The sequence below is a fragment of the Rhea americana genome, unplaced genomic scaffold (assembly GCF_003343005.1).
Source record: "Rhea americana isolate MKP2758 unplaced genomic scaffold, rheAme1 scaffold_95, whole genome shotgun sequence".
Classification (NCBI taxonomy): domain Eukaryota; kingdom Metazoa; phylum Chordata; class Aves; order Rheiformes; family Rheidae; genus Rhea; species Rhea americana.
Window position 1 is genome coordinate 409,419 of NW_028187144.1, and position 16,184 is coordinate 425,602.

Here is a 16,184-nt window from a genome sequence, read left to right on the forward strand (position 1 = left end):
GCTCCGAGTCTCAGCGCGGGTCGGGAACAGCGTCAGGAATTAGCGTCCTTCGCTGCCAGAGCGCTCGGTTTTATTTTATTTTTTTCCTTTAACCCATTACATTCTTAAGCAGCTCTAACGCTTGAAATAACCGYGTGACAATATTTGGCTTTTGTTTTTCCTTCTTTTTTTTWAAGCTTCGAGAATAATAAGCCTGTTTAGAAACAGCTGTTCTTAAAGCCTCGCTCGTAAGCAAATGCCTGTAGCGTCGAAGCTCTCGGGAGGATGAGGTTCGTACAACCCGCGYGGAGACTTTCGGTGTGCTTCCAGCATGACCCACTGGAAGACAGGCCAGGTTCTCCTCTTGGCTTGGCAGGGTGCCTTGGGAGACCGGGCTTCGTGAGCAGCTCTGCCGTGGGCTAGAAGAATGAGGAACGTTTCTTTTGCTGGCTTACTCCGCCTGAAGACAAGCGTAGTAGTTAATGAGGGGCTGGTTCCTGCGTGTGTTGTTTTTCGTTTTTAAGACACGTGCAGCTTGTTTGACAGCACTGCCGGCCGAGTCTCTAGGTCAGTGACATGGTCCTGAAACAGCGGGAGCTCTTCGGCTCAGTGCGTAGAAATCCCTGAAGTGTCTGTGTCTTCTGCGATCATGAATATAACTTTCTTAGCTGTTGCTCACCACGACGAGAGCAAAACCCTGTTTTGCTGGAGAAGTGGGGAGCTGAGACAGAGAGGGAAATATTCTTACCGACTAGCCTTAGAGATGTGATAGAGACTTCACTCCTATAGTCAGCAGAAAGGTGATGTTCCACGCTGTTCCCTAGAGGTGCTCTTTGCTCTCATTTGAGAGATCCAGGGAGACTGGAAGCTGGAGAGCCCAAACAGCCTGAAGCTAGGCAGTATGAGATCCCAGAAGATTTGCTTAATGTTGCAAAGGTAGTCTGCAGCAGTCAGGGGACAAAATGTAGGTAGGTATGCTACATCTCAGGTTAGTCTCTGGGACAAGTATTTTTGTCATTAAATGCTTTAAAATAAGTTGAATGGAAGTGAAAGCTTCTGTGTGATGTGTCTGCCTGTCAGAGGTATTGTTGTAAGTAGTTTATAAGTTTCATCTTTYTCTTTCCTCAGGGTTCAGATATCTCAACACCTGCCAGGAAACTGGGGACTCTTCACTCTGTAGTAGCAGACAAACAAGTGTGAAGCATGAGGATGAACTCTGCTATTCAGGCTGCTGTTGACCTCACAGCAGGAGCTGCAGGTAATGTTGGAAAGGCCTTAACTGCACAGAACTTCTGCAATCATCTCCATTTYTAAGAACGGTATGGAAGTGAAGCAGCTGACTTCAGCCAGTGTTGTGAATGCACTATCATGCCTCCTTAGTGGAAACCCTTGCCAAAAAGGAAATGTGTAACCTTTATTTTAGACTAATAATTTTGCAGGAGTAGATTTAAGTGTCAGTGTTAGGTTTTCCTGCTTACATGAGTTTTGGAATATCAGTCACAAGTAGAGCTTTGCAATAAATTCATGCAGTGAACAAGTTCTGTTACAGGAGCTCCATCTAATTGAAACAGGCAAGAGGCTATCTGAAGGGCTGTTGGCTCAGATAATATTCAAATGGAAATCTTTAAAAGCTGAGAAACTTAGTGGTATGACTRGTGTTCGTTTATTTTCTTAACTAGCTTCCACTTAGACCTGGTCTGTGCGATAAAGCTTTGTTGTAGTTGTCACAACACAACAACTGGAAAAAGTTGCACTATCTCACTGACATTGCTGTATTGGCAATGTCTGTGTTTAATGGATGTATCAGTTGTTAACTCTACTGGGAAAAGGGGTCTTTTGGATGTTAGAAATCTCATTTTGGGGGAGCAAGGGGGAAATACAGCTGTAGTGGTAGTGGCAAAGCTTTTATCATAAGGACAGTCTTAGCCACAAAGAGAAGCTAGTTTCTCAAAGAAGCTTACATGATGTCCAGAACAGACAAAATGTTGGGCTGGAATGGCTAATGTGATGAAAGAGAAAGGAAAGATTTTTATTTAATATGCTGTTGTGATCAGTTTAATGGTTTTTATTTTTTTCTTTTTCCTCATACAGTGCCTATTACAGTCAGTCTTTTTAATGACAGTGTTACTGCCATGGATATGACCATATTAAGTGCATTCAGTTCAAGGGTAGTTATTGGAGGTCAGTTGTCAGAATGCAGTTACCTTAGTACAGTAAGGAAACAAGGGGTGGCAGCTTTATTAATCCAGTGTAGCATCTTCATAAAGCATTTGGTCTTCCATTGTGTTTTACCCAGATAATACTTCCTTTATGTTCATTGACTTGACAACACCTTGTTTCCTTGCAAGGAAAGAGGAGTATTTCTGCTATTATTCCTTCATTGCCTTAGAAAAATTCATCTCTGTTTGTCTGTTCTTTCTTCCTTAAAAGAAAAAAAAATGCTCTATTTTCAAAGAAGCAATTTACTATTTGTGCAGTTCTTGACAGTTTGCTGGTGCTTCCAGGCGCTTAAATGCGAGGAGTGATTGCTTTACTTTCCAGTACTTCCGCTCAGGAAGGCTGCTGTTAACATCCAGGGCAGTGGAGCACCCTGACTCCCAAACTGTCTTTCTGAATTGAAGCCTGAAGTGTCTCATCTTGGCTGCTACGAGAGCTAGAAACAAGTCTTATTTTAGAAAGTTGTTGCTCGGTGGTACTCTTCTATGCACGCATGCATGCAGCCAATGTGCATTTTGAGGTTTGCTTCTTTTTTGGCAGTAGAGATAAGAAAGATCATAAATTATGCTGTTTTCTCCTCTGGTATAGTTATTTCTTCAGATAGGATTAAGGAATTTGTATCTTTTTCAATGTGACTTCAGTATTCATAAATCATTGCTCTTGTTCTTTGCTTTGCTACCACTGTTGTAATAGAAGATTTTGTTGTTCCTCTAGTGTTTGTTTATCTTCTGTACTCTTTCCACAAACCAGCTCTGTACGCTTACATTCATTGGTAGTTACAGGTCTCTGCTCCCTTTAGAAACCTTATTTAACAAGCCAAACAGTGTTTGGCTATTTAACAAGCCGAATGCATAACCTCCCTTGTCAGATAGTCTTTACTAGCTTGTAAGTAATGCTATATTTGTTGGAACCCTTTCCTTTTGGGGGCAAGTAAATTCGGAACAAGAGAAAACAAATTATTTAGCTGCCTGTTAACTCATAGTTCTTGGCATAGGATCTGAGAAACCTCTAATCACTTCTGTTTGATTAAGCAGGACTCTTTTCCCCACTGCTCCCCTTCTATTATGAGGGACTGTCTTAATCTAAACTTTAAATTCTATTTAATGAGCAACGTTGAGGGGTGTTACAGTTTCTACTCCTAGTTAGAAGAATTTTATTTTATTTTCTATAATATTTATGAGATGTTAACCAGGACTGTCTGTCTTTACCTTGAAGCTTACAAAATTGTTTGCTGTTCTTTGCTCGGCTTTTATGCCATATCCAGAGATACTGTAAGGAGACATCTTTTTTTCTCTTTGGAACTGCCATTCACAGTCAAATCCCAGTTTTCCTAAGGGCATTTCTGGTTTTCCTGGTTCTTCTCCTTGGCTTCTTCCAATGGCTGTTATTTTACCGCATGTGGCTGTTTTAGGTCCATCTTCCCACAGGGGCCCAGTATTTGTCCTGTAGACTCCTACCTACCTGAGCTCCTTGCAAGAAGCATTGGCTGAGCCTTTTTAGAGCTCCTGCTCTGCTTTTCGTATGAGGCTTATGTTGCTGTTACCAGCATAAGCCAGCTATTTCTCTCACTGGTTGTCCTTCCAGAGCAAGAAGCTTTTCAGGTATTGCTTCCTTGCAGGGTTTGCTCTGGAACTTTTAATGACTTCTGTAGTTGAGAATCAGGCATTGTGAGGGATGGGATCCTGGGTTCCTCTTRAAGGCCCAAAGTATCTCTTTGCAGAGGCGCAACAATGATGCAACACAAACCTGTGTTTGCAAAGAGTAAAACCTGAGAATTTTAACCCTAGTTAAACCAGAGCTTGCTTGCTTTTCTTCTCCCTTGGAGGAAGAATAACTAGACTTGATTAATTAGGTTCGCACATGCAGTCTTGTTTTTACTTTTGTCTTTTTATATTATCTGGATTTACAGATAATTATTTCAGTTTTGTGGTTGAAAAATAGCACCTAGTTTGTATCCTCTTTGAGGTATATGTGTGCCAACTGTGCTTTGGTAAAAGATAAACTTCTATTTTAGGCTAGTTCTTCTTTCTTTTTAAAACATCGAAACTATGAGATCCATATAAGACACATCCTCTGCTTGCTATTAGACACAGTTCCCAGTATGTTGCTGTCATAATAAATTTCAGTAAGAAATACTAGTGTATAATCTTCAGCCTTTTCTGCAGACTATTGGATTAACTTGGATCTCATGGAAAAGTACTATAGTGTGGACAAAGTGGTTATAGAAGATATTGATGGAAAAGTATCTGACAAATTCCTAGGGTATTGACCTTGCAGTTCTGTTTGGACAAGATAACATGTTGAGAAATGTTGCCCTCTTGCCCTTTTTTTTTAACTTCTCCTGGACAGTTTCTTACAGTAGGTAGGAATAAATGTAACTAAGAGTCATCTGGAGTTTTGAACTGAAGGATTTATCTTTGGTTATATCAGTTTATAATGTATCATTAGTTTTAACATTCTCTCCGCAGTGTTCTTGTCCTGGAATAATCTTTAAGAGGAATCTTTGTATCCCCTGCTTACAAATCTTGTAGTTCTGTTGTTGGCACATAAAATCAAGCTTCTGAACCACTACATTAATGAGGAAGGCAAAACATTGCTTAGTTTATAATCACAGGTGATTCAATTGTAGGACAATACCTTTGTTAAGTACCTATTTGTATAAATAAACTGATTAATTGAAATACTAATTTTTATTAAGCTAACAACATATTTAATGAGACTCAAGTTGCTGCTGCTTTTACGTGTAATTTTTTTCCTCYGGGGAACTAAATTCACCACTGACGTATTAGATGCCATTGCACTAAAATCAGTGCAATTGTCTTTTTCCAGCAGAGAATTCATCCACTGCATGACTTAAATAATAGTGTTTTTTGTATATAGGCCCTTCACTCATGATAGCCTTCAGTCACCCTCTTAACTTCCACTGCTTGCTTAGGTGGGACTGCGTGTGTGGTGACTGGCCAGCCCTTTGACACAGCAAAGGTGAAGATGCAGACGTTCCCTGACATGTATAAAGGAATTGTTGACTGTTTTGTGAAGACCTATAAACAAGTGGGGTTTCGAGGCTTCTACAAAGGGACCACACCAGCGCTTGTAGCCAACGTTGCAGAGAACTCGGTCCTGTTCATGTGCTATGGATTTTGCCAGCAAATYGTGAGGAGAATTGTTGGAGTAGAAAGGAAAACAAAGCTCAGGTTAGTAACAGAAATCTGTTTTGTATTTGAAAAAAAAAAAAGAAAAAAAGTCATTCAACCGCTAATATTGTTGTGATGCACCTGAGATGCTCCAGGCCTCTCYCTGCCAATACACTGTGTAGTATGATGTTTTGGAATATTGATTTTTGTGCTAGGGTATGGCATCTAACTACAACAGAGCAGTCTGCTTTTCACTGCAGCTGGCTGGTTTGGGCAATCACAATTTAACTGGAATATTTAAGACTTGAACTACTTCACCAAAGGGACCAAGCATTGCAACACCTGTAAAGTTGGTGTTCTCTCTATTGCCATGTTCTGACTTTACAGAGTAGGTAATGCTTCCTCTCACTGGGAGACATACTGAAGGGAGAAGACTTTTATCTAATTTTGTCTTGTGGGTTCTTTTCTGTTTTTGGTGGGTATGTTTTTGTTTTGTTTGAGGGTTTTTCTTTCCAGTTGTAAAGACTTGAATCTAATGGCCATGGTGGTTGGACTGAAATTCCATATAGCCTGGTGTGTGTCTACAGCATTGGCAATAAGTGGGGATGCCGAGGGATGAGGAAAAAGAGAAGATCCATCTCACATTTCCTCCAGATCCTCTGACAGCCTATTATACTTTGTTCAGAGAATTAATCATGGTGAGATTAGTTTAGTCAGTGACTTTAGTGGATCTCTTTTGAAGCACTTGTCCAGTCGCCCTTTGAGTTCTTATAAATTCCTTGCATCTACTACACCCTTTGGCAAGGATTTCTGCTGGTGGTAACCATTAATTCAGTAACTGGCAGAGACAGTGAACTGTCAGTCCTTAGCTGCTGTCTTTCCCACTCAGGATTTTGCAGRCATCTGTCAGTTGCTTTGTGCTTCCTTGCCCACCTGAGCCTTTTCCCAGGTGTAAGGGTCYCAGCCCACCCAGTCACTCAGCACCCAGAGGCTGCTCATTCTTCTGGTCACCCTAGCTGCTGCCTTTCTCTAAAACTCTCTTCATTCTAACACATCTGGCTTTTGAGCTCACGAGACCAGGGCTGAGTGGAGTATTCCAGGTGTAAACAAGCCGTGGATTTATACAGTGACRTAATGATCACAATCTCTTTCTAACAAGGATGGCTTTTCTTCAGGTTCACCATTTCACAGCTGTCAAGTGGTCCAGTAGTTTGTGCGCCTTACTGTTGGCCATTTCTTAGGGTATGTTTCTATGCAGTGGTGAGAGTAACTGCACTTTTTTCATCTATACGCTACCCCATGGTGTGTAAAAGACTCATGTGATGCTATCCTAGCTACCCTTCATTCGTTCTGAGAGTAATGCAAAGCTGAACCACATTCAGCTTTTTATTAATAGCTTTGTTCTGGCTTCAGTCACTTCCATCTCTAAATAGAAGTGGCTGAGGAGCTGTGATACTGCATTCCACATTTCTGATGTAACACAGCTACAGAAGCGTAAGGCAGGTATCCAAAAGTGACATTACACTCCTCCTGTCAGGTGTTAGGATGTGCTGTGTTCTAGACAGAGGCTTGGTATGAGGCAATATTGAGTGATGAAGAAGCAAGTTATATTAACTGCTTTCTATTTTTTACTCCTGTCATAGATCAGGAATTTTCAGCTAGCTTAACTTACAGACCCAGCATTTTTTCCCACTAAAATGTAGCATGTAGGCCTGCTGACAGCATGCTTTTCTTGGTTATCGCTTGTGGATTCCTTGGAAGTAGCCCAAAGACTTGCGGAAGTCCTAGGATCACTTCTTAAAATCACTGATTGAGATGTGCCGTATGCCTGTTTACGATGTATGTAGCTGGAGTAGGTCCAGGAAACTTCCAAATAATGTGCATCAGTGTATGCCATGTTTCAGAGCAGGATACAGAATGGGAATGTAAATTGAATATACAGCAATAGCAAGTGTCTCTGACATCTCGCCCTGTTTTCCTTGATCAGATACCAGTACTTTTCAAATTCAGACTGGCAGCCTAATACGTTGTTGGTCAGAGTAAATAGTGAGACTGCAATACCAAGCAGGACTGTATTCGAACAAAACGCTAGAGGATTTAATTTTACTAGAAAGATTTCTCCCTCAGCCCTACTCTCTTCATCTGGATCATCATGGGGGTCATCTTTATAAGCAGCACCTATGAGAGTTGTATTGACACARCCTGCAATGGTGCACTGAATACATGTGGTCTGCATCACCACCTGGTCTTGTTTTGGAAGAGTCAGGAGCCTTGTAGTGTGCTGCAGGGGAAGGGGGGAAAACCCTGATCAGTGGCCATACCTCGGGTGCAACGAGCAGGRAGCTATAACCCTCGCTGTGCCTGCTGTTTAGAAACTGCCCTGCTGTCTTAGCCTGAAGAACAAAATACGTAAAGTCACAAACTGAGGTGAACATGACTATTTTCCTCTTATCTATATTTAAGCAATAGCTTGCCCCCACGCACACTGTTTTATAGTCTCTGAGATTTCTCAAAATTAACTACAAGAGCTTGCTTTTGCTTTAGCTGCCTTTTCAGTAATATGTTTAAAGGGCTTGGAAATAAACTTGTCTAGCCTCCCTGTGGTTAGGGATCCCTTGATTAGTGTGTGACCCCTGGAAAACCATTACAAGCACAATTACAAAACAGCACTTCTTCCAGTTAAAGGAAAACCTGTCATTGAGGTGTGAGACAAAAAAGACAGACAGGAAGAGAAGTGCTAAATTCCATTACTTTTTAAATGTCTATTTAATTCAACCAAACTGACTGGTTTTCATGCTGAAGTCAAAACTGAGGCAATTATTGTCCATGTTCACCTCAGTCCAACTTTCTCAGTACGTGACTAATCTGCTTAAACAGATTATTTGCTTTGAAAAGCAAAATAAATATATTTTATAGAAACAGCAGCATAGAAGTAGAACATTTTTGCTCCTGTACTATGCTGGTCAAAACTTTTCCCCTGAGAAAAATACTGAATTAGGCATTTTATGTTGAGAGGGAACTTGCACAGTATTCAAGGCTTATCACTTCTGCAGTGAAGTTCACTACATTAAAGACCAACACCTAGACAGCACATCTAGTTGAACTGTTTTGTGTGGAATTAAAACCATCAAGACAGGCAAAGTAGGAAAGAGTTCAATTATTTCTTAGTCCTTCATGTACATTTGTCAGTATCCTTGTCGTATCTGATAGCCTCTAGGGTTTTTTCCCCTCTTAAAAGAGAAAAGATTCTATGTACTCTTCAGCATGCAGTTAGAGGGCACCTCTTCCATCTTTTCTTATCCTAATTCTTCTGTGTGTAACTGTATTGCTTTGCTGTAGCCCATAGCTAATTACTGCAAGGAGCAGTCACGTACTGTATTTTTTAACTCTGCCTTGCTCTGTCTTGAGCTTTAGCAGGTTGCATCTCAGACCCCTGTTGCACCAAGCTGTGTGCTACAGAAGGGTCATGAAATCGGTGTAATTTCTTATTTGCTGTGTACTATTCAGTTACTGCTCTGCAGACAATTACTGATTTCTTTCTTCTTTGACAGTTCTTGCCACTGCCATACCTGAACATTTCACAAGCATTACCTTTAGTTTCATGATGCTTCTATGAGGTGAAAAGTTGTGGCTTTAATCCCTCTCTGATACTATAGGTGTTCAGAACTACTGGGCACAGGGCCAGTTTCTCCTTGGCATGGAAAGAGGTTCTGTGCAGCAGCTTGGTCAGGTTTTGCTGTACTGGCTCTGCAGGCTCTGAAAGGAGGGAGAAGCTTCACTTTTGTGCTCTGCTGTCATGCAGCTCCTGTCTGATATGTCAAGGTCTGTAGCAGCAGGTTTTAAGCATATCATAAGCTATATCGTCTTGGAGTACCAGCCTTCCAGTCCTGGCTATTTATCAGTCCAGACTTTGCAGCTATTTGTAAAATCAGTTACCATGAAATAAGTCCCCGTTTTGTAATACTGTGAGTTAATGCAGTTTACAGTGGTGTCCTGTTCAGTGGTATGTTCTGTGTTTATCTGCATTATCTGTGTCATGCAGTTGCCTTCATGCTAGCTCATCTACAGCAAAGATGTTAACAGCACAGCATTCCTTGATTTCAGACTTGTAGCATCTTCCACTTAAAAAATCTATATTAATACCAGTACAGTGGATCTGAGAACACTAACATCTGTATAAGGCAATTCTTGCCCATTTCTTCTTAGGGAGGTGATTAGTCCCCGAAAGTTGCCCAGTAAAACAAAAGTCTAAGTAAATTCTTCTAAAAGCCAAGAAAGGAAAGATTTGATTGTGTTTATTCTGCTKCAATCACTAAAATATAGTACAAAGGGTAAAGGTTGCAATGCAGCTCCCTAGGTGTCAAAGGAAATGATCTATTTGAGATTTATATGAAGATGAAATTAGCTAGTTTTTCCATCTCTGTAGTTCAAGCAGCTCCATTTTCCTCTTGAGACTCTCCTTCCCGCAAGATTGTCCTTAGTGTTTCTTTGTAATATTTATAGGGTGTAGGTTCAGGAAGCAGTGGCTCCAGCATGACTCGAAGGCCAGTGCCCAAATACCCTCTGCAGTTTCTCTCTTGCAGTGATCTGCAGAATGCTGCTGCAGGCTCCTTTGCCTCTGCCTTTGCCGCCCTTGTCCTCTGCCCCACGGAGCTGGTGAAGTGCCGTCTGCAGACCATGCATGAAATGCAGTTGTCAGGAAAGATAATGCAAGGACACAAGTAAGTATAGCTCCTGCCAGGAATCTCTGAAATCTCTTGCTCTTTGTGTGTGTCTTTTTTAATTCTGTGTTGACTCAGCAGTGTCACATTTGTACTGTGCTGTTAACCAAGAAAGAGCTGCGATAGAGAAGGTCACAGCACATGCCTGGGTTCCCTTCAGTTGCTAGCAAAGTTGAGTGCCAGTGAAACATTCCAGGCAGGATTCTGTTCTAATTCTACACAAGTTCTGTTGTCTATACAGTGGTCTAACGCTTAATGCTAGCTGAAATTATTTATGGTTCTGTAACTTTCTATTTATCAAGCTATCAAGAATCACTAACTGCATCAACCTCTTTATCAGTACAGTTTGGTCAGTAGTGAAGGGGGTTCTTCAAAAGGATGGTCCCCTTGGATTTTATCGTGGCCTGTTAAGCACTTTGCTGCGGGAAGTCCCAGGATATTTCTTCTTCTTTGGAGGATATGAACTGAGCCGGTCATTCTTTGCCTCTGGGAGATCAAAAGATGAATTAGGTATGGTTCTCCTTATTCCAGGTAGATTCTAGATTCTAACAATAACCATGTTATTGGTGACACAGGGAGGGTGGCATAGCTTGCCTGCAGATATGCTGATGATGCATAGCAGATGTAAAATGCATGTAAAGATAAGAAAACTGGAGAGGCACTGGAAATGGAGGTGTGCATTTGGTATATATGTGGTAAAGAATTATTGAAGTGGCTTTTGTAAGTGGCGAGTAAATATATTGAGCTAATGCTAATATTAAAAAATGACTTCAATATCTGACACTACAGTATCACAAAACACTGAATTACTTTATTTCAGTAGCTGTTTAGAGTGATTTGGAAGTCTTTAGTTCTGTTCTCTTGAATAGCATATAAACATATGGTGATCTTCATAAAGTTGCAACCTGTCTTACCATTAAATGCCATTATAATGATAGTAACAAAACACTAAGATGCAAAATTAGACATTCAAAATCAGGAGATACAAGAGTAAAGATTGCTGATCTCCTTTGGAAGACTTAACAATAACCCTTTGTCTTGCTGGGAGTTAATATTTCAACTGCATGCATTCTGGTCTATGTTGTTGCAAAACATTTATAAATACCCAATCTGAAATGCAAAATGAGGTTGAATCATGAAAAATAACTGACCATGGAATAATTTCATTGTACCAAACAAGTCTCTGTAAGTCATTAGTGTCACTGTGACRTGACTCTAAAACTTTTCACGATGAGCCTTAGAAAGTTCATTAAAAAGTGATTATAATTGAAAGGGGGAGTGGAGTTAAAATTTTGTCTTAACTGTATTAACTGAACTGAGTTACACTTAGCACAGCCTGTAGCTAAAAGGCCGTCCTTTCAACCTTTGAGCTTGTGGTTAGACTTGGAACTTAGTGGCTTCCAGTTAACTTAAAGGTTTGAGGGAGGCAGAAGCTGCTCTTCTGCCATAAGCAGGTTCCTCTACGTTCTCCTTTACTCTTCTGCAGAAGAAATACAGTGCCATTTACATTGATAAATGTGCTGTGTAGAAAAACTTATTTCTTAACCTTAGGTCCCATTCCTTTGCTGCTAAGTGGAGGTTTTGGAGGCAGCTGCTTGTGGATTGCTGTGTATCCTGTGGACTGTGTCAAATCCAGAATTCAGGTTCTTTCAATGGCTGGAAAACAGACAGGTTTTATGGGAACATTTGCAAGCATTGTTAAAAATGAAGGTGAGTGTGCTGAATATCAACTGAATCTGTAGGGCTGCAGATTCAAATTTATCCCCTTCAGTACAGAAAATTAGTTAAGATATCTAGTATATTAGTATATCAATAATATGTTAGAGACTGACAGACAAGTAATCCTAAGAGAAATATTGATGCTGTTATATTCTGGCAACAAAAAATGAGACCTACAGCATTCTACTGTAGTGTTCAGTTCACGAGACGATTCACTTAAGGCTAGCAGAAGTTTTGTATGTGTTAAAAGCAGATAAATGAACAAATTCCATTTACCTGTGAGCAACCTTAGACATGAAATGAACTGTTTAAATTCAGTAGAGCATTTCTTCCCCTTAGAAAATACATAATTCAATACTACATGACTGACTGAGGGATCTCTAAGTCTGATTAGATTGGCAACTCTGAGCATCCCCCTAAGAGTCTCGTATCTGGAAAAGGCTTGGAGTAGACACTACAGATGTTGGTACAAGAATGTTAATGGCAGCAGATATGAATCSTGGCCCTGTTATTAGGGAAGATGTTCATTATGAAAGCAGGAGCTCTACAGTAGTCCTGCCCTCTTTTCTGTCCCCTTCCAGTTCTGGTGCAGCTGCTGTGAATTGTGTCCTCTGATGACCAAGGTAGCCAGTTGGATGACCTGTCATGCCAGAGATCAAGCTTCTAACATATGCATCTAAAGTTAAATGGCTAAGCTCACGTTATAGCTATTCCTTTTATATCAATATCCAGAAAATGCTCTAAAATCCTAAACAATTAGCTGCTGCATCAGTGAGTTCAGCTCTGTGTCCCTCTAAGCAGAAGCATTACTTCACTACCCTTCAAAAATGAAAGCACAGATCAGCGGATCAGCATTTTAACACTCAAGTTCTACTAACCAGGTCTGATTTCATTTTCAGGTGTATTCGCCTTGTATTCTGGACTGAAGCCTACAATGATCCGTGCATTCCTGGCCAATGGGGCATTGTTCCTTGCCTATGAATACAGCCGGAAACTCATGATGAGCCAAATAGATTCTTACTGATACCTTCCAGCAAAGGGAGAACAACTTTTTAAAATGAGCAAAAACCTGTAGATAGTATCAGGGTCCGATTAGAGCCAAAGCGGTGACCTTATTTTAAGGAACTTGGCTCCAGTTTAAGATTTATGACTTTAAATTTAAAGTGGATTTTTTTAATGCTTTTTGTTATTGTTTGCTTTAGACACGTGTATTTCTTGAATTGGACTTGCAGAACTATCTCCATCCTGCAGATACTGCACTAGGTACATTGCATGTCATAAAAAGGTCTTTTTCACCTGGAATGGTGTTCAAAAGATGACCTAACTACATTGACCTATTAGGTTTAATGTAACATGCAGCGATAGGCTGTGATTCATTTAAGACAAAGCACCATTTCAAAAATCTATGCTGCAGTTATTAAGTTTTCCAGTTGTTGTTGATAGAAAGCATCTCTGACTCAAAATAACTGCAGTCTTGTCTAGCCTTGGTGAGTATGACTTGCCTCTAACTCTCAGCTAGGTCYACATCCTTCTCTGTAGCTCCCTTCTGCTCTGTGACTTTCCAAGGCCAATGCAGTCAGCTTACGACTTACAAAAACTGTCCCAGTAAATGGGCTTGTAAAAGCAGGAAGTTTCCTTTCCACCCCCCTCTCCCTGGTATATATACATTTATACTCATATGACCTAAAGCTGAGCCATTCCTGTGCTACAGGTAGAACTTGAAGTTATTGCCTTTAAAAGATATATGCAACATTTTTACACAAATGTTATAGTCCTCTAGATTCTTCTAAGTGCTTGAGCACACTAAATATCAATGAGTTAAACACTTGTAGAAAGGAGGACTGCTGGAAATAGCTCTTGGCTCAAAGCACAAAGTTGCAACCTTGAGCTGACTCTTGGTTGGGCCATCCTGACCTAGACAAGCCCATCTACTTGAACAGGAAGCTGAAGAGGAACAGAAGGGCAGCACTGAGTTCTTAAAGATGACTGACCTCACCCTCTCTTAGGGAGGAGTGTTGCCACATGTGCCACTTGCTGTGTCTCTTCAGCTGAGTGGAAAAAGCTCATATGACTGGACAGCTCATATCACCTTCAGGCCTGGAGGGTGTACCTGCGTGTTCATGTTACTTGATTAAACATGCAGCCCAAGGCCAGTTGGTTACCATTGTCTATAATGATACAGTGACACCTATATTTAGATGCCACTTTCACTCTGAAGAAATTTGTCATAGAAGCAGGCTTTATCCTGGGGAAAAGGCCTGATTTCAAGTAGGTCTCAAAGTAGCATGGTTCATAAATCATGCATGGAGCTGTACAGAAGAATGTTGACTGTGTGCTTACAACAGCTAGCTTAGTCCCCCCTCTCTGTTCTTGGCAGAGCTCTTTGCCCACCAAAATCATCTGAGCTACAGTAGTTCTAAAGAAATGAGTTTCTCCTCACTAAAGATTAGGTCACTGTCATTGGAAATACTAGCTAACAGTTGTGGCCTGTAAAACTAACCAATTACAACTGAAACTGCATACCTCAGAAGGAAGAAAAAGCTTTAGGCACAGATGTCTCAGTACCTACTGTGGAACTGGAATTCACTTGAATTGGCTACTCTACTGCAGCACTCTAGCCTCCTGGCAAAAAGTAGTCTCTGCAGTTCTGCAAACCCTGCTTCATGTGCAACAAGAACCAAACATTTCACTTTGAACAGCCGTGAGAAAAAGAGTTACAAGCTGTGCATGGCTGAAGAATCTTCAGCGGCTACTGCAACACATTAGTGCACTGGAAGCAGTAATCAACAAGGTAGCACTGTGCATAGTCAGTACTTTAAGGAATTTATGCCAAATGTTTAAACAATTCAGGTACGAAGGTGGGGCTCTCAGAGGTGTTCGACTTCTTTTCAGACTTGTTTATCACAAGATGAATGGTACATTTATATGCGTTTGTAATAGTTACAGAAAGGTAAAAATTGAATCCACAGCAGTGGAATACTTCAATCTATTTCTTAGATTTGTCTTTGCTTTCATTTTTTAAAGCTGACAGTTGAATTTTTTTAAATACAAATGTTGAGGCTTCAAGAGAAGCAAGATTTTTAGAACCAAAAGTACAGGCTGAAATGGACATGCATTTTGAGAGGTTATAATGTGCAAGTATCACAACTGCTTTGGCTGTACACTTGTGTCAACTGTTCAGTGTTCAGCACTCTGAAAACTTCATAATGCTGGGAGTAAGAACTCATGGGAATAAAGTTTGATTTAACTGAGTACCTGATTACTGTTTATGGAATGAAGTTTACCAAACTTGTATAGCTGAAGAACAAAGACATACAGTTTAAAGTCAATGTCACTGCCCCTCTAGAATTAAAGGGGTTTCTAGAAGCAATCAGTGACTCACTGAAGCACTCAAAATTGAACAGGGCAACTTAACAAGGTGCTGTGAATAAAAGCAGATTTGGTGTGATCCACCACAGAAAATAAAGGATTTGTAAGTACTAAAAGCAGGTCTAGTATTAGTGCTTAACTCATTTGATTAACATGATATTGAGCTATAAAAGCAAGTTTCTTGCCCCTCCCCCCCCCACAAAAAAGAACTCTTAGAAGTAGAAAGTTTAAACAATGAAAGTTTTTTTTCTGAAGAGCCTGTAAATGCATCTTTCTCTACCACTCTGAAAACCAGAGGAGGTTAACAGCAGCAAAGCCACTGCAGAAGAAGGAATTCAGGAAGTACTGTACTATCTTCTGCCCCATAAGGTAGAGATCAAGTGTTTTTTCAGTGCATCTCTTGTACAGCTGTCTATTTTGTTATTCAGTCCTGCTTACGCAGTAGCTGGAGCTTAACAGCATGCTTCAATTCAAAGGGGGAGGGGGGAATTCTTCAACTGTAACAGCCCCTGCTGTCATGAGATCAGTTTGCCCCACAAGCAGTAACTGCCATGCAAGGGACTAAAAAGGGCATCTGAGGCCAGCACAATCCAGTTGCTAGAGTTAAGCTAAAAGGAACTTGATCACATCTTATCCCAGTTCTTAGCATAGACAGCCTGGACAGAGGCCTATCCTGGTTCTTGCTCAGTTGCCCTCCAGTGGCGTAGCTTCATTCTCCTACACGAACACAATTTCTTACTTTTCTCCAACCAGACCTTGGCAGTAGTAGAATTAAAGAGACAGCATTAGAGAGACAGCATTAACTTTGCCATGACCCCTTAACCTTGAGGGGCAGCCTCAGGTAGGTTAAAAAAAAAGTTATAAGGTGGTTAAGCACTGAACACCCCCCACAGGATACTTGAAACTGAACAAAGCCACAGTGTACCTCAGCTGGCCTTGCTCTGCACAGCAGTTTGGAGTACATGACCTCCAGAGGTCCCTTCAACTTAGAGCATTTAGGCTCCCCAAAAAGTGAACCAGGCTCCCCAAAAAGTGAACCAGGCTC

General features: G+C 40.8%; 1 protein-coding gene across 4 annotated transcripts; it reads left to right on the plus strand.

Moving 5' to 3' along the window:
- Positions 1-6: 6 nt before the first annotated feature.
- SLC25A15 (solute carrier family 25 member 15) lies at positions 7-15,021 on the plus strand. Of its 4 annotated transcripts, none has more exons than XM_085324926.1 (7): positions 7-269; positions 1,108-1,237; positions 5,132-5,390; positions 9,914-10,051; positions 10,392-10,561; positions 11,603-11,761; positions 12,670-15,021. In XM_085324926.1, the coding sequence occupies exons 2-7, from the start codon at positions 1,183-1,185 to the stop codon at positions 12,792-12,794; spliced, it is 906 nt and encodes a 301-aa protein (XP_085181052.1). In that variant the 5' UTR covers positions 7-269; positions 1,108-1,182; the 3' UTR covers positions 12,795-15,021. The 4 variants fall into 4 exon arrangements, with proteins under 4 accessions (XP_085181052.1, XP_085181055.1, XP_085181053.1 ...); XM_085324929.1 differs by having other exon boundaries at positions 7-227; XM_085324927.1 differs by lacking the exon at positions 7-269 and adding an exon at positions 287-546.
- The last annotated feature ends 1,163 nt before the right edge of the window (positions 15,022-16,184 follow it).